Source organism: Periophthalmus magnuspinnatus, chromosome 18 (genome assembly GCF_009829125.3).
Source record: "Periophthalmus magnuspinnatus isolate fPerMag1 chromosome 18, fPerMag1.2.pri, whole genome shotgun sequence".
NCBI classification, from domain to species: Eukaryota; Metazoa; Chordata; class Actinopteri; order Gobiiformes; family Gobiidae; genus Periophthalmus; species Periophthalmus magnuspinnatus.
The window spans coordinates 587,040-606,694 of NC_047143.1; the positions used below are offsets into that span (position 1 = coordinate 587,040).

At 43.3% G+C, this 19,655-nt stretch overlaps 1 protein-coding gene across 3 annotated transcripts; it reads left to right on the plus strand.

Moving 5' to 3' along the window:
- The first annotated feature begins 535 nt into the window (after positions 1-535).
- Positions 536-17,274, plus strand: LOC117386602 (arfaptin-1-like). Of its 3 annotated transcripts, XM_055229128.1 has the most exons (8): positions 536-736; positions 4,091-4,567; positions 5,000-5,504; positions 6,450-6,571; positions 7,692-7,913; positions 8,022-8,179; positions 13,769-13,943; positions 15,392-17,274. In XM_055229128.1, the coding sequence occupies exons 2-8, from the start codon at positions 4,127-4,129 to the stop codon at positions 15,530-15,532; spliced, it is 1,764 nt and encodes a 587-aa protein (XP_055085103.1). In that variant the 5' UTR covers positions 536-736; positions 4,091-4,126; the 3' UTR covers positions 15,533-17,274. The 3 variants fall into 3 exon arrangements, with proteins under 3 accessions (XP_055085103.1, XP_033839903.1, XP_055085104.1); XM_033984012.2 differs by lacking the exons at positions 536-736; positions 4,091-4,567 and adding an exon at positions 4,612-4,672; XM_055229129.1 differs by lacking the exons at positions 536-736; positions 4,091-4,567 and adding an exon at positions 4,721-4,768.
- Positions 17,275-19,655: the final 2,381 nt, after the last annotated feature.

The window sequence follows — 19,655 nt, forward strand, 5'->3', positions numbered from 1 at the left end:
GATGAGAAGATACAGACACATTATCCTACATGACAGCTTGATTTATGTATAATCAGTTATTTATTATACATATACAGTTATTTATTATATTTAATTCAGACTAAAACAAAGGCTCAGCTTGTGCTCGAGTGGCTCCATCTAGTGGAAACTTTAAGATAAAGTTGGATAAAACAGTTTGTGTTTAAAATACTGTACATATGTTATAATCACAAGTCTCCAGTTTAGTATCAGGAGCTACTTAATAAATGTTAAAGTCTGACTAGGATCATAAATACTGTTTTCTAGGATCAGGCTCTGGATTATATTTAGCAGCTCCAGGCCAAACTGGAGACAGTGGCTTTATCACCTCCTCCTCTGACTCCTCCTCCTCTGACTCCTCCTCTGACTCCTCCTCCTCTGACTCGTCCTCAGACTCCTCCTCCTCTGGCTCCTCCTCTGACTCCTCCTCTGGCTCCTCCTCTGGCTCCTCCTCTGGCTCCTCCTCTGACTCCTCCTCTGGCTCCTCCTCTGGCTCCTCCTCTGACTCCGCCCTCGTGGCGCACAGTGTTGGACAAACTGAGTGCGCTCCGTTTCAAACCGCTCCTGAACATTTCCGGGTGTTTCAGACTTTTACTGACTTTTTTAGATCTTCAGATCAAAACTCTGTTTTGTTTCTCATGTTTCGAGTTGACGGAGGAGCTGGACAGACGGAGCTGGACAGACGCGTTAAAGTCAGACTGAACCCTCCGTGCGGACCGTACGTACAAACTCACTGTACTTTGTGTTCCGTCTTTACAATCTCCTCTTATTCCGGATGATGCACAGAGTCAGAGATAATGTGTTTTTACAAATGTAATGTCGGAATGTGAAGTGAAATCTGTGAAACTGATGAGAGTGAAAGAGTGAACATACAGAGTGAACATACAGAGTGAACATACAGAGTGAATGTGCAGAGTGAACATACAGAGTGAACATACAGAGTGAACATGCAGAGTGAACATACAGAGTGAACATGCAGAGTGAACATACAGAGTGAACATGCAGAGTGAAGGTGCAGAGTGAACATGCAGAGTGAACATACAGAGTGAACATGCAGAGTGAAGGTGCAGAGTGAACATGCAGAGTGAACGGACAGAGTGAACATAGTGTGAACGTGCAGAGTGAACATGCAGAGTGAACATAGTGTGAACGTGCAGAGTGAACATGCAGAGTGAACATGCAGAGTGAACATGCAGAGTGAACATAGTGTGAACATACAGAGTGAACGTACAGAGTGAACATGCAGAGTGAACATGCAGAGTGAACATGAAGAGTGAACATGAAGAGTGAACATGAAGAGTGAGCATGAAGAGTGAGCAGACAGAGTGAACGTGCAGAGTGAACGTGCAGAGTGAACGTGCAGAGTGAATATAGTGTGAACATGCAGAGTGAACATGCAGAGTGAACATGCAGAGTGAACGTACAGTGAACGTACAGAGTGAATGTGCAGAGTGAACGTAGAGTGAACGTAGAGTGAACATACAGAGTGAACGTGCAGAGTGAATATAGTGTGAACATGCAGAGTGAACGTGCAGAGTGAACGTGCAGAGTGAACGTGCAGAGTGAACGTGCAGAGTGAACTACAGAGTGAACTACAGAGTGAACATACAGAGTGAACATACAGAGTGAACGTAGAGTGAACGTGCAGAGTGAACGTGCAGAGTGAACTACAGAGTGAACTACAGAGTGAACATACAGAGTGAACATACAGAGTGAACGTAGAGTGAACGTGCAGAGTGAATGTGCAGAGTGAACATAGTGTGAACATACAGAGTGAACGTACAGAGTGAACATGCAGAGTGAGCATGCAGAGTGAACATACAGAGTGAACGTACAGAGTGAACATACAGTGACACACCCCTTTAACGCAGACGTTTGCCAGATGATCAGTACTTCTGCTTTTTGTCTCGTGTTGTGTGTAAATACTTTGTGTAACTCGTGTGTTTGTCGTGATTAAATAGAACCAATGTAAATGTGGCGGTGGAAGTGCTGCTGTGTTTGGAGCCGTTTGGCCTGTTGCAGACGCACGCTCGTATTACTCTTTTTTTTTTTTTTTTTATATGTAACTCTTCTGGAGTATTGTGCGCCGCCTGGTTGTTGTTGTCATTGCTCTGCCTGTAATGTTCCACAGAATGGCATTAAATCAGAGCTGAAAATCACCTCTGTCTCACATTTATTCAAGATTTTACTGCACAAAACACCTGACGCGCTCACAGTAGGAGTGTATCTCCACAGATCCGGTTCTTTTGATTCGGTTCATCTCAAAGAGCCGTTCAAAAGGCTTAAGCGTCCAGCCAGGATATCGACTGAAGTGATACTCGGGAGCCGATATTTTATACCAGCATCAGATCAGGGCGTTTGTGTAAAAATGCATAAAAATGACAAAGAGTCTGGTTAAATCGTTGTGGGAGTGAAGACGTTTGGCTGCTCGTCCAAGCCCAAACGTCTTCGCTCCTACGACTTTTCTTCAGTTCTGGTCAGATTCCTGCTGGACACCGCCTTAAACCTGACTGAAGGAGGCGCTAACGACACCGAAACTGTAAACAGCTATTGTCTTTAATGCCATATTGTGAAACATTCCAGGCAGAACAATAACCATGTCCACAGAGACGAGCAAGCGGCGCACCCCCCACGAGAAAAGTTCCATAGCTCTGAACATGTGATCTCAACAACAAGCAGCACTTTTGTCTGTTGTATTGCCAGATGAACTTTGAACTTTGAACTCTGAGCGGTTTATCGCAGGTGAAGCGGCGGCTCGTGGTCCACGTTATCTGATCTAATGTTTCCTCCTCACACAGACCTGGAGTTGTGTTTTTGTTTCACATGTTTAACACAAACAAACCTGCAGATTTAGACTGAGCTCTTCTCTCAAACTGTAAACACTCTGTTCCACCTTGTGATGTCATCATGTGGTGATACAGGAAGTGCTCCACTGTGTTTTTAAACTCCACCTTCACTAGAATCATCTGGATCATTTCAGTCCTGGAACAACTGACAATCTACAACTGAACTAAAGGGAAAAGGAGGAGTTCACTGGAAAACTCCTCTCCTCCTCTCGTCTTCTCTCCTCCTCTCGTCTCCTCTTGTGTCCGCTTGTCTCCTCTCGTCTCCTCTCATCTCCTCTTGTCTTCTCTCCTCCTCTCGTCTCCTCTCCTCCCTCTTGTGTCCGCTTGTCTCCTCTCGTCCTCTTGTCTCCTCTCGTCTCCTCCTCTCCTCCCCCTCTCCTGCTTTTGTCTCCCTCTCCTCTTCTCTCCTCCTCGGTCTTTTGTCTCGTCCTTATCTCCTCTTCGGCTCCCCCTCTCCTCCTCTCATTTCCTACTCCTCCCTCTCTTCTTCTCCTCTCCTCCTCTCAGCTTCTCCCCCTCTCGTCTTTCATCCTCTTCTTCTATCCTCATCTTCTCTCCTCCTCTCGTCTCCTCTCGTCTCCTCTAACTCCTCTTGTCTCTCCTCCTCCCTCTTTAGGCTGAGCTGTTCACTTGAAAACTACCACTTGATGACATCACAAGGTGGAGCAGAGCGTTTTGAGCCTTGTAGATGTCACAGACTAATAATCCTAATAAATAATCATAAAGTATTACTCCAGCATGTTTTTGAGGAGGTAACATTGTAACAGTTTGTGTGACGTCGGACCTTTGACCTTCTTCATCATTAAAGCTGCACTGTGTAACTTTTCTGGTGGACTCTCTTCTAGTTTCCATGGAGCCTTGCCTGGAACATTACACTGTTATAGTATTCACACGTCACAGGTCAGATCTGTGGAGAGGCGACACTGCTCATCGTATAAACACACGCGTTTGAATGTGTTTCTGAGTGAATGCGCTATCCATCGATTAAATCCACACTGCGGAACATTCCAGGGAACGCTATGACATCTCCATGGAGACAAACACACACACAGACACCACACATGCACGCACGCACACACACAAGAAAAGTTCCTCAGTGTGTGTTTGTCGTGGCTTCGTTGATAAGTTTGTGGTTTCCAGACTGAAGGTGCAGTTCCACTTTGCGCCACACGATGGAGCCGATCGCCTGTTTTCTTTTCTCACGTGTTTTTGTTTCATGTTTTTAGTCAAACAAAGAAGAAAAAAGACTGAACCAAAGGAGAATGGACGGAGCAGAGCAGAACGGAGACTCCACCTGTCCTCCACCCGCAGGAAGACACACGGGCACTCCTCCTCCACCCGCAGTAACTCCTCCTCCACCCGCAGTAACTCCTCCTCCACCTCCAGTAAGACACACGGGCACTCCTCCTCCACCCGCAGTAACTCCTCCTCCACCTCCAGTAAGACACACGGGCACTCCTCCTCCACCCGCAGTAACTCCTCCTCCACCCGCAGTAAGACACACAGACACTCCTCCACCTGCAGTAACTCCTCCTCCACCTCCAGTAAGACACACGGGCACTCCTCCTCCACCCGCAGTAACTCCTCCTCCACCCGCAGTAAGACACACAGACACTCCTCCACCTGCAGTAACTCCTCCTCCACCTCCAGTAAGACACACGGGCACTCCTCCTCCACCCGCAGTAACTCCTCCTCCACCCGCAGTAAGACACACAGACACTCCTCCACCTGCAGTAACTCCTCCTCCACCTCCAGTAAGACACACGGGCACTCCTCCTCCACCCACAGTAACTCCTCCTCCACCCGCAGTAACTCCTCCTCCACCTCCAGTAAGACACACGGGCACTCCTCCTCCACCCACAGTAACTCCTCCTCCACCCACAGTAACTCCTCCTCCACCCGCAGTAACTCCTCCTCCACCTCCAGTAAGACACACGGGCACTCCTCCACCCGCAGTAACTCCTCCTCCACCTCCAGTAAGACACACAGACACTCCTCCTCCAGGCACTCGTTTGTGCTTGAGTCTCTATGGTTCTCATCTCTGTTTTAATTTACACTTTTTAAATCACAATATTCATCTGAAACGACTCAAATAGAAGTAAACTCCTCCTGTGTGTCTGTGGTTATTTTTGTAGGACTTGAATAAAGACCAGTCACCACCTGAAGGGGGCGCTCCAGCCTCTACACCTGAAGGGGGCGCTCCACCCTCTACACCTGAAGGGGGCGCTCCACCCTCTACACCTGAAGGGGGCGCTCCACCCTCTACACCTGAAGGGGGCGCTCCAGCCTCTACACCTGAAGGGGGCGCTCCACCCTCTACACCTGAAGGGGGCGCTCCAGCCTCTACACCTGAAGGGGGCGCTCCACCCTCTACACCTGAAGGGGGCGCTCCACCCTCTACACCTGAAGGGGGCGCTCCACCCTCTACACCTGAAGGGGGCGCTCCACCCTCTACACCTGAAGGGGGCGCTCCACCCTCTACACCTGAAGGGGGCGCTCCAGCCTCTACACCTGAAGGGGGCGCTCCACCCTCTACACCTGAAGGGGGCGCTCCAGCCTCTACACCTGAAGGGGGCGCTCCACCCTCTACACCTGAAGGGGGCGCTCCTCAGCTCACAGAACAGACCGAGATGAGCGAAGGTAAACTCTGCAGCACTCGGACACTAGACTGAAGAAAAACTCAAAATAACTAAAAACAAACAACTCTTAAATAACTCAACAAAAAAAGAGAAATTAACTCAATATAACAAAATATAAAATAAATCAACTCAAACCAACTAAAAAACAACAAAAACTCAAAATAACTCAAAAAATAAACTCAAAAAATGAAGAAAGTAAACCAAAAAATGTATAAATAAACTCAAAAAAATAAAAAACAACAACTCAAAATAAAGAACTCGACTTAAAAAAAATAAATAAGTGGGTTAAAAAAAAAAAAAAAAAAAAAAAACTCAAAACAAAAAAACCCCCTCAATATAACAAAATATAAAATAAATCAATTCAAATAAAAAAACAACAAATAAAAGTAATAAAAAAAACAAAATAAACTCAAAATAACAAAAAAAAAAAAATTAAGAAAATAAAGAAGTATAAATAAACTCAAAATAACTCAAAAAAATAAAAAAAAACAACTCAACTAAAAAAAAAAAAAGAAAAGAAAAAGCACACCCAGGATCATGTAGAACGGGTAAAAAGAAACAAAACCTCAAAACAACTAAAAAGAATAAATAAATAAACTCAAAATAACTAAAAAAAAAACAAACAACTAAATATAACAAAACAAAATAAACAACTTAAAAACAAACAAGCACAAAATAACAAAAAAAAAAAAAAAAAGAACTCAGGACCATGTAGAGGGTTAATATGAACATTTCAGACCAAAATGAGTCTGAAGCAGCAGAGACAGAGAGGCTCACTTCCTGTTTGTAACGCGGCGGCGGCGGTTAGCATGTTAGCACGATAGCTACGTCCATTTATACAAACCGTCTGAGGGGGAGACTGACCTGTGTCTCAGTTTAATGCTCAGACCCTCAGGACCTCGCTCCTCCTGTTTTGTTTTATCATGTTTTGTTTTGTTATTTTTAGATTTGCCGGGGGCCCCTCCGAGCAGCGACTCCGGGGGCCCCATCGTGCTCCAGAGCAGCAACAAGAATCCAGCGAGTGAGAAACTGGAGCGAGTCCGGAAATGGAGCATCACCACCTACAAAGTACGAGCTCCACCTTTATTGACACTTTGAGCTTTAATTTAAACGACCTGAGAACTTTAATGTTCTAATAATGTCAACGAAAAACAAACTCCAGTCGTTTTGTTTCATTCAGAACGTTCTGTTCCACCTCGTGGAGACAGATTTATATTAAATCAGCCGCATTGAGCTTGAGTCTCTATGGTTCTCATCTCTGTTTTAATTTACACTTTTTAAATCACAATATTCATCTAAAACAACGTCATAAAAGAAACAAGGGAGAAGAGAGAGGAGACGAGAGAGGAGACGAGAGAGGAGAGGAGAGAGGAGACGAGACGAGAGAGGAGACAAGAGAGGAGACGAGAGAGGAGACGAGAGAGGAGACGAGAGAGGAGACGAGAGAGGAGACGAGAGAGGAGACGAGAGAGGAGACGAGAGAGGAGACGAGACGAGAGAGGAGACAAGAGAGGAGAGGAGAGAGGAGAGGAGAGAAGAGAAGAGCAGACGAGAGAGGAGACGAGAGAAGAGAAGAGCAGACGAGACGAGAGAGGAGACGAGACGAGACGAGAGACGAGACGAGAGAGGAGACGAGAGAGGAGAGGAGACGAGAGAGGAGAGGAGACGAGACGAGAGAGGAGACGAGAGAGGAGACGAGAGAGGAGACGAGAGAGGAGAGGAGACAGGAGCCAGCGTGCGTGTCACAGTGGGCGTGTCCCAGGTGGAGGTTAAACGGGGGCAGATCGACAAAATGGCGTCTTGAAAATAGTGGATTAAAGATTAAACTCAAACATGAATCAGTCCAAATAAAACTCCAGAGGCTCAAAGAGAAGAAACGACCAGAACAAGAACAAACATCTGAACAGAACAAGAACAAACATCTGAACAGAACAAGAACAAACATCTGAACAGAACAAGAACAAACATCTGAACAGAACAAGAACAAACATCTGAACAGAACAAGAACAAACATCTGAACAGAACAAGAACAAACATCTGAACAGAACAAGAACAAACATCTGAACAGAACAAGAACAAACATCTGAACAGAACAAGAACAAACATCTGAACAGAACAAGAACAAACATCTGAACAGAACAAGAACAAACATCTGAACGTCTGATTCCGTTCTCTCTCTTTCCCTCAGTGCACACGTCAGGCTCTGTCGGAGAAGTTGGGCCGTGGATCTCGGACCGTGGACCTGGAGCTGGAGCCTCGTCTGGAGCTGCTCAGAGACGACCGGCGGCGCTACGACCACGTGACCAAACTCACGCAGACGCTGGCCAATCAGATCACTCAGCTCTCCGTTACCCAGAAGGCACTGGGGGATGTGTTTTCTGAGCTCAGCGTCAAAACACCGACACTTCACGTGAGTAGAAGTTTCGCTCTTTACGGTCGGATGGTGTTAACAGACAGAGCGGTGCCTCCAGTTAGCATCGCAGCGAATGACGGTTAATCGTGTCGTTTCTGTTCCCAGGTGGAGTTCGGGTTGAACGCGGAGGCGCAGAGGTTTCTGTGTAAAAGCGGAGAGACGCTGGCCGCCGCCGTGAACTCCTTCACCTCCGACATGAACACGCTCATCAACAAAACCATCGAGGACACGATGAGCAACGCCAAACAGTACGAGGCCGTCAGGTACGCCGCAAAACGCCACCGACACCAAAGACACGGAGGTAACGCGATGACATCACAGTGTATCGTGAGTGGTAAAGACGTACGAGCGATGTGAAAGTCTAGAGCAGGTGACCGGGCGCTTAGCAACGCCGTCAATCAAACCTGTCGCTAACGCTAATGCTAACGCTAACAGGAGCGACCTCGGGGACAGAAGGACCTGATTTGTCTGTTATTAATGTTCAGATCTGGATTTACAGACACAATAGTGAAATAAAAACCCCAGGATCATGTAGAGGGTTAATACGAACATTTAAGACCAGAATGAGACTGAAGCAGCAGAGACAGAGAGAGGACAGTTTATTAAAAATAAATAAATAAAAACAACAAGAAAAACTCAAAATAACTAAAAAAATTAAGAAATTAAAGAAAAAAGATTATAAATAAACTCAATATTACAAAAAAAACAAAAAAATCAAAATAACTAAAAAAGGAGACAGTTTTTAAAAAAAAATAGACAAAAGAAAACTTCAAAATAACTAAAAAAAACAAACAAAAAAACCTAAAAAAAACTCAAAATAAACATCTCAACTGAAAAACAAACAAACAAAAAACTCAAAATTAAAAAAAAGAGGAGACAGTTTTCAAAAAAATAAAAATAACTAAAAATAAATAAAAACAACAAGAAAAACTCAAAATAACTCAAAAAATTAAGAAATTAAAGAAAAAAAGATTATAAATAAACTCAATATTACAAAAAAACAAAACAAAAAAACAACTCAACTGAAAAAAATCTAAATAACTAAAAAAGGAGACACAGTTTTTTTAAAAACAGACTAAAAAAACTTCAAAATAACTAAAAAAACAAACAAAAAAACCTGAAAAAAAATCAAAATAAACATCTCAACTGAAAACAAACAAACAAAAAACTCAAAATTAAAAAAAGAGGAGACACAGTTTTCAAAAAATAAAAAATAGACAAAAAAACCCAAAACAAAAAAACCCTCAAAATAAACAACTCAACTCAAAAACTAAAAAAAAACAACCCTCAAAATAACTAAAAGAAAGAAAAATTAACCCAGGATCATGTAGAGGGTTAATACGAACAGAGGACACAAAAAACTAAAAATAAACTGAAAAAAGCCAAAAACCAACTCAAAATAAGTAAAACAAAAAACAAAACAACTCCAAATGACAAAAAAGTAAAAATAAATAAATAATAAAGAAAATATACTTAAAAAAAACTCAAAATAACAAAACAATGTATGATAAAAATAACAAAAAAACAACTAAAAAACAACAACTTTAAACCTAAACTTTAAAATAAAAAAACTCTCAAAAAAAAAAATTATAAATAAAAAATAATAATAATAAGAATGACTTAAAAAAAAATAAAAAAAATGAACCCCAGGATTATGTAGATCATGTAAATAAAGAAAATAAACGATTAAAAAAATACTCAAATATACTCAAAATAACAAAAAAAGTATGATAAAAATAACAAAAAACCTCCCAAAAACTCAAAATAACTAAAAAAATAAAAAATAAATAAAAAAAAACCCCTGTATAAACAAAAAAAATAAAGAAAATAAACTTTAAACCTAAACTTTAAAATAAAAATGAAAAAAATAAAAATAAATAAATTTAAAAAATAAACTCAAAATAACAAAAAAATAAATAAATGGCATCATGCCCCCAAAGGAATGCTGATGATGTGTGATGCTAACTGCAAACGCTGCTCTTTCAGTAACTTTAGCAGATTTAATCTTTTGTTTGACCACAATCTGACCATAAAGAGCTGACTCATCTGAACTAAAACAGGTGATTTGTGCTTTTGAACAAGTCCCTCAAATAACATCAGCCACAAGTTAGCATTAGCTTTAGCATTAGCATTAGCATTAGCATTAGCCAACAGTTTTTCAGTGAGTCACTTTCCCCTTTTAGTGTAAAATCAAACTCTTAAACAGGACTGAGCTCAGAGCCGTTTGTCTAAATCCATTTTGTATTTCCTCGGGGGTTTTCAGTCTTAATTCTTTTTTTTTTACTGTGGTTGCTAACGTGCGTCTCCATGGTAACAGCTCAACACTAAACCTCCTGGGACCTGACGTCCTCTTATGTGGACAACACATTTTGGGTTGTCTGGGCCACAGTGGACATTTTTAGAAGAAGAAGAACAGCAACAATGCACAAATGTTCAATTTAGAATATTTTTAAGATTTAGAATGTTCAGAATATTTATTTATTTATATTTTTTAACACACATGTAGAGCACACACACACATGTAGAGCACACACACACATGTAGAGCACACACACACACATGTAGAGCACACACACACACATGTAGAGCACACACACACATGTAGAGCACACACACACATGTAGAGCACACACACACATGTAGAGCACACACACACACATGTAGAGCACACACACACATGTAGAGCACACACACACATGTAGAGCACACACACACATGTAGAGCACACACACACACACATGTAGAGCACACACACACATGTAGAGCACACACACACATGTAGAGCACACACACACATGTAGAGCACACACACACACATGTAGAGCACACACACACATGTAGAGCACACACACACATGTAGAGCACACACACACACACATGTAGAGCACACACACACACACACATGTAGAGCACACACACACACACATGTAGAGCACACACACACACACATGTAGAGCACACACACACACACACATGTAGAGCACACACACACACATGTAGAGCACACACACACACACACATGTAGAGCACACACACACATGTAGAGCACACACACACATGTAGAGCACACACACACACATGTAGAGCACACACACACACATGTAGAGCACACACACACATGTAGAGCACACACACACACGTAGAGCACACACACATGTAGAGCACACACACACATGTAGAGCACACACACACATGTAGAGCACACACACACGTAGAGCACACACACACATGTAGAGCACACACACACATGTAGAGCACACACACACACACATGTAGAGCACACACACACACACATGTAGAGCACACACACATGTAGAGCACACACACACATGTAGAGCACACACACACATGTAGAGCACACACACACATGTAGAGCACACACACATGTAGAGCACACACACATGTAGAGCACACACACACACATGTAGAGCACACACACACACACATGTAGAGCACACACACATGTAGAGCACACACACATGTAGAGCACACACACACACACACATGTAGAGCACACACACACATGTAGAGCACACACACACATGTAGAGCACACACACACATGTAGAGCACACACACACATGTAGAGCACACACACACATGTAGAGCACACACACACATGTAGAGCACACACACACATGTAGAGCACACACACACATGTAGAGCACACACACACATGTAGAGCACACACACACATGTAGAGCACACACACACATGTAGAGCACACACACACATGTAGAGCACACACACACATGTAGAGCACACACACACATGTAGAGCACACACACACATGTAGAGCACACACACACATGTAGAGCACACACACACATGTAGAGCACACACACACATGTAGAGCACACACACATGTAGAGCACACACACACACACATGTAGAGCACACACACACACATGTAGAGCACACACACACATGTAGAGCACACACACACATGTAGAGCACACACACACACATGTAGAGCACACATACACATGTAGAGCACACACACACATGTAGAGCACACACACACATGTAGAGCACACACACACACACATGTAGAGCACACACACACACATGTAGAGCACACACACACATGTAGAGCACACACACACACATGTAGAGCACACACACACACATGTAGAGCACACATACACATGTAGAGCACACACACACATGTAGAGCACACACACACATGTAGAGCACACACACACACATGTAGAGCACACACACACACATGTAGAGCACACACACACATGTAGAGCACACACACACATGTAGAGCACACACACACACATGTAGAGCACACACACACACATGTAGAGCACACACACACACATGTAGAGCACACACACACATGTAGAGCACACACACATGTAGAGCACACACACACACGTAGAGCACACACACACATGTAGAGCACACACACACATGTAGAGCACACACACATGTAGAGCACACACACACACACACATGTAGAGCACACACACACACATGTAGAGCACACACACACATGTAGAGCACACACACACACACATGTAGAGCACACACACACACATGTAGAGCACACATACACATGTAGAGCACACACACACATGTAGAGCACACACACACATGTAGACCACACACACACATGTAGAGCACACACACACACACACATGTAGAGCACACACACACACATGTAGAGCACACACACACATGTAGAGCACACACACACACATGTAGAGCACACACACACACATGTAGAGCACACATACACATGTAGAGCACACACACACATGTAGAGCACACACACACATGTAGACCACACACACACATGTAGAGCACACACACACACACACATGTAGAGCACACACACACACATGTAGAGCACACACACACATGTAGAGCACACACACACACATGTAGAGCACACACACACACATGTAGAGCACACACACACACATGTAGAGCACACACACACATGTAGAGCACACACACACATGTAGAGCACACACACACACATGTAGAGCACACACACACACATGTAGAGCACACACACACACATGTAGAGCACACACACACATGTAGAGCACACACACACACACACATGTAGAGCACACACACACACATGTAGAGCACACACACACACATGTAGAGCACACACACACACATGTAGAGCACACACACATGTAGAGCACACACACATGTAGAGCACACACACACACGTAGAGCACACACACACACGTAGAGCACACACACACATGTAGAGCACACACACATGTAGAGCACACACACACACACACATGTAGAGCACACACACACACATGTAGAGCACACACACACATGTAGAGCACACACACACACATGTAGAGCACACACACACACATGTAGAGCACACACACACACATGTAGAGCACACACACATGTAGAGCACACACACATGTAGAGCACACACACACACGTAGAGCACACACACACATGTAGAGCACACACACACATGTAGAGCACACACACATGTAGAGCACACACACACACGTAGAGCACACACACACATGTAGAGCACACACACACATGTAGAGCACACACACACACACATGTAGAGCACACACACACACACATGTAGAGCACACACACACACACACATGTAGAGCACACACACACACATGTAGAGCACACACACACATGTAGAGCACACACACACACATGTAGAGCACACACACATGTAGAGCACACACACACACATGTAGAGCACACACACACATGTAGAGCACACACACACATGTAGAGCACACACACACATGTAGAGCGCCCCCGTGTGACGTCACTGTGTCGACAGGAGCTGGTTTCCGTCCTGACACATATGTGTGTGTTTCTGTGCAGGATGGAGTACGACGCGTACAGAGTGGACCTGGAGGAGCTGAACCTGGGGCCCCGGGGCCCCGGGACACTCCCCAAACTGGAGCAGGCCCAGAGGAGCTTCAGTCTGCACCGGGACAAGTACCAGAGGAGCAGAGACGACCTGAACGTCAAACTGAAGCTGCTCCAGGAGAACAAGGTACGACACGAGGAAAACACCGCGCACTGACATCACCGGGGAGTTCTGCATGTGTGTCTATGGTGGAACATTCAGCGTTCACTGTTAATTAAAAAATATATATAAAAAATAAAATTGTATGGGAAAAAAAACACAAAAGTGAGTTAAAGAAAGTGTGATCAAAGTGTTCATGGTCCTGTGAAAGAGTTTGATTTTACACAAAAAGATGAGACAAATACTGTTGGCTAATGCTAATGCTAATGCTAATGCTAATGCTAGCTTGAGACAAAGACAAAGTTCAGGTTAACACAGCAGTGCCTACAGTTAGCGTCACAGCCCCGAGGAATGTTGACAACCTTAAAGAATCGACTTTCTTATGGGATCTGAGTCTTTTGGATCGGTTCATTTCAAAGAGCCGTTCAAAACACTGGCTCTTTTTATATTTATTTATACGACAGAAACGAAACGTGAGAAATCGATTAATCAACAAAACAAACTGATCCAGAGACAGACGAGTTTAAACTGAGTTAAATAAAACACTGCTCTATAATAATAATAATAATAATAATAATAATAATGATAATGATAATAATGATAATAATAATAATAATAATAATCATAATCTGATGTCACGTGTCTTTTCTCTGAGTCGTGGGTCAGTGGAATAATCTGAATCAAAATGCATAAAAAATAGAAAGAAAAACATATTCTGTTCTTTTTAGGCTTGAAAATAAAATTAATTTAATTTAGTTTTTATTTAAATTTTTCCCCTCTCCACCAAAAATGTTTCAAAGGTCAAAGGTCAAAGGTGAACAGATCAGGTCACATTGAACCTCCGGGCCACTGCACGGCCCAGCACCTCGTGATGTCATCAAATGGTAGGAGAGGAGGAGGAGACAGGAGGAGACAGGAGGAGGAGACGAGAGGAGGAGACAGGAGGAGAAGACAGGAGGAGGAGGAGACAGGAGGAGGAGAGGAGACAGAAGGAGGAGACAAGAGGAGGAGGAGGAGAGGAGACAGGAGGAGGAGACAAGAGGAGGAGGAGAGAGGAGGAGGAGAGAGGAGGAGGAGGAGAGGAGACAGGAGGAGGAGACAAGAGGAGGAGGAGAGAGGAGGAGGAGACAAGAGGAGGAGACAGGAGGAGGATAGGAGACAGGAGGAGGAGACAAGAGGAGGAGGAGAGAGGAGGAGGAGACAAGAGGAGGAGACAGGAGGAGGAGAGGAGACAGGAGGAGGAGAGGAGGAGGTGAGGAGACAGGAGGAGAGGAGTTTTCCAGTGAACTCCTCCTTTTCCCTTTAGTTCAGTTGTAGATTGTCAGTTGTTCCAGGACTGAAATGATCCAGATGATTCTAGTGAAGGTGGAGTTTAAAAACACAGTGGAGCACTTCCTGTATCACCACATGATGACATCACAAGGTGGAACAGAGTGTGTGTTAAACCCGTGTGACTCTTTGCTCTTGTGTTTCAGGTGAAGGTTCTTCATAACCAGCTGTGGCTCTTACATAACACCGTGGCGTCTCACTGTTTGAACTGTCACCGCTTCCTCCAGAACAACATGCTCCAGGCTCAGACCCTGAGCGGCGCCCCCAGCTGGTTGGAGGAGTCATGACCACGCGCCGCCGCCTCTGTGTGCCATTTATGTTCTGTGTGCGGCTCGTTTACAGCGGAGATGTGCCGAAGTCGACCAAAAACACGTCAAAGAACGAGTTATTTTCACATTCACCAGATATTTTTGATGTTCATATTTGTATAAACTGTTCACTGGTCCCTCGTTTATGGCGGGGGTCACGTTCTAAAAATAACCCACAACAGGCGAAATCTGTAGTATCAGCTTTATTTTTTACATTATTCTCTCTGTTTTTGTCTGTAAAACCCCTCACCACACACTTTATACACTTTTCTCACACAGGCGTTAACATTTTCTCACATTTCTCTCTCGTTTAAACTCTCTCAAAGTTCAAACCTTCGTAGGCGTCTTTGTCGGTGCAGAACGTTTCATCGACATTGTGGGTTTTGTCGGGGAGAAAACAAATTGCAAACGTACAGCACTTCAGAGTCACACTGAGATCCAACGTTTATGTAAATTTGTCTGAACACATTCTGTACTGGACAGGAGACACGGCACGGAGGAAACTGATGGACAATGGTCTACAGTCCAACAGCCAATCAGGACGCACGACACAATGGTCTACAGTCCAACAGCCAATCAGGACGCACGACACAATGGTCTACAGTCCAACAGCCAATCAGGACGCACGACACAATGGTCTACAGTCCAACAGCCAATCAGGACGCACGACACGATGGTCTACAGTCCAACAGCCAATCAGGACGCACGACACAATGGTCTACAGTCCAACAGCCAATCAGGACGCACGACACAATGGTCTACAGTCCAACAGCCAATCAGGACGCACGACACAAAACACAAAACTCTCTGTACCTGCTGCTGTCAGACTCGTCATTTTGGTTTTAAATGTTCATATTAACCCTCTACATGATCCTGCTCCTCTCCTCCTTTCCGCTCCCCCTCTCCTCCTCTGCTCTTTTTCTCCTCTCCTGCCTTCCTCCTCCCTCTCCTCTCTACATCCTCTCCACCTCAACCTTTCCTCCTCCTCTTCTCCTCTTCCTCTCTTATCCCCCTCTCCTCCTCCCCTTGTCCTCCTCCCCCTCCTTTTCCTCTCCTCTTCTCCTCCTCTTCTCGTTTCCTCCTCTCTCTGTTTTTTTTAAATTTCACTATTGTGTCTGTAAATCCAGATCTGAACATTAATAACAGACACATCAGGTCCTTCTTTCCCCGAGGTCGCTCCTGTTAGCGTTAGCAACAGGTTTGATTGACAGCGTGTGTATGTCTATGGCGGAATGTTCAGCGGTTACCATGGTGACACAACGCACACATTAGCAAACACACCCAATATTAGCCCGAAACTCACGAATAAACACAAAAGTGATTTAAAGAGACACATGTTCAGGAGCCTGTGATCAACCCGAGCTCATGGTGCTGTTTAAGAGTTTTACACTAAAAGGAGAGAAAAAATCTGTTGGCTAATGCTAATGCTAATGCTAATGCTAACTAGCCTGTAATGTTATTTGAGAGGGATTTGTTTAACAGCACAAAGCAGCTCGTCTGTTTAAGTTCAGATAAGCTGAGCTGTTAACTTGAAAACTACCACGTGATGACCTCACAAGGTGGACACCACATGATGACCTCACAAGGTGGAACCGAGCGTTTCCCTTTTCCCTGAAGTGACCCCAAACTTTACAAAGGACCAAAGAAACACTTCCAGACTTTTTCCTGTTGAAAAGTCCATGTTATTTCTGAAAAAATGTCATTAAAATGTTGTAAATGTGTTTGTCCTGTGTCTGGAGGGGCGTGGCCAGAGGGGGCGTGGCCAGAGGAGTGTGTTTAAAGGGGCGTGTCTCTGTCTCTAGTGGTACTCAAATAGGAGTAAAAATATTCTGCTAGAAAAGTACTCTGAAAAATACTATATCTTGAAAAAGTTACTAGAGTAAAAGTACCAGAGTAAATTAACAGAGTAAATGTACCAGAGTAAAAGTACCAGAGTAAAAGTACTAGAGTAAAAGTGCCAGAGTAAAAGTACCAGAGTAAAAGTACTAGAGTAAAAGTACCAGAGTAAAAGTACTAGAGTAAAAGTAGCAGAGTAAAAGTACCAGAGGAAAAGTACCAGAGTAAAAGTACTAGAGTAAAAGTACTAGAGTAAAAGTGCCAGAGTAAAAGTACTAGAGTAAAAGTACTAGAGTAAAAGTACTAGAGTAAAAGTGCCAGAGTAAAAGTACCAGAGTAAAAGTACTAGAGTAAAAGTACCAGAGTAAAAGTACTAGAGGAAAAGTACCAGAGTAAAAGTACTAGAGTAAAAGTACTAGAGTAAAAGTAGCAGAGTAAAAGTACTAGAGGAAAAGTACCAGAGTAAAAGTACTAGAGTAAAAGTGCCAGAGTAAAAGTACCAGAGTAAAAGTACTAGAGTAAAAGTACCAGAGTAAAAGTACTAGAGGAAAAGTACCAGAGTAAAAGTACTAGAGTAAAAGTACTAGAGTAAAAGTGCCAGAGTAAAAGTGCCAGAGTAAAAGTACCAGAGTAAAAGTACTAGAGTAAAAGTACCAGAGTAAAAGTACTAGAGGAAAAGTACCAGAGTAAAAGTACTAGAGTAAAAGTACTAGAGTAAAAGTAGCAGAGTAAAAGTACTAGAGGAAAAGTACCAGAGTAAAAGTACTAGAGTAAAAGTGCCAGAGTAAAAGTACCAGAGTAAAAGTACTAGAGTAAAAGTACCAGAGTAAAAGTACTAGAGGAAAAGTACCAGAGTAAAAGTACTAGAGTAAAAGTACTAGAGTAAAAGTGCCAGAGTAAAAGTGCCAGAGTAAAAGTACTAGAGTAAAAGTACTAGAGTAAAAGTACTAGAGTAAAAGTGCCAGAGTAAAAGTACCAGAGTAAAAGTACTAGAGTAAAAGTACCAGAGTAAAAGTAGCAGAGTAAAAGTACTAGAGGAAAAGTACCAGAGTAAAAGTACTAGAGTAAAAGTACTAGAGTAAAAGTGCCAGAGTAAAAGTGCCAGAGTAAAAGTACTAGAGTAAAAGTACTAGAGTAAAAGTACTAGAGTAAAAGTGCCAGAGTAAAAGTACCAGAGTAAAAGTACTAGAGTAAAAGTACCAGAGTAAAAGTAGCAGAGTAAAAGTACTAGAGGAAAAGTACCAGAGTAAAAGTACTAGAGTAAAAGTACTAGAGTAAAAGTAGCAGAGTAAAAGTACTAGAGGAAAAGTACCAGAGTAAAAGTACTAGAGTAAAAGTGCCAGAGTAAAAGTACCAGAGTAAAAGTGCCAGAGTAAAAGTACTAGAGTAAATCATGTTTGTGCCTGTTTGAAAATAACACATTTGTTTATTGATTATTTATTTTGGTTGATTGTTTCATGTTTTGTTCTTTATAAAAATATCAGTTACTCTTTAAAGTGACTGTACTTTTCCCAAATACTTTTTTACTCGAGTATCTGCACATTACTTTGGTCTGGTGCAGCTCGCTCTGACGTCTGGGTGAAGGGCGTGGCCTGTTATCAGCTCCTCACACGACCAACAGCCACAGGCCACGGGGCTCCAGAGCGAGAGACATTCAGAGAGTCACCACAGAAACACAAATATATATGTATAAACCAGGACTAAACCAGGTCTAAACCAGGACTAAACCAGGACTAGACCAGGACTGAACCAGGACTGAACCAGGACTGAACCAGGACTGAACCAGGACTAAACCAGGTTTAAACCAGGACTAAACCAGAACTGAACCAGGACTGAACCAGGACTAAACCAGGTTTAAACCAGGACTAAACCAGAACTGAACCAGGACTAAACCAGGTTTAAACCAGGACTAAACCAGAACTGAACCAGGACTAAACCAGGACTAAACTAGGACTAAACCGGGACTGAACCAGGACTAAACCAGGACTAAACCAGGACTAAACCAGGACTGAACCAGGACTGAACCAGGACTAAACCAGGACTAAACCGGGTCTAAACCAGGACTAAACCAGGACTAAACCAGGACTAAACCAGGACTGAACCAGGACTAAACCAGGACTAAACCGGGTCTAAACCAGGACTAAACCAGGACTAAACCAGGACTGAACCAGGACTGAACCAGGACTAAACCAGGACTAAACCAGGACTAAACCAGGACTGAACCAGGACTAAACCGGGACTAAACCGGGTCTAAACCAGGACTAAA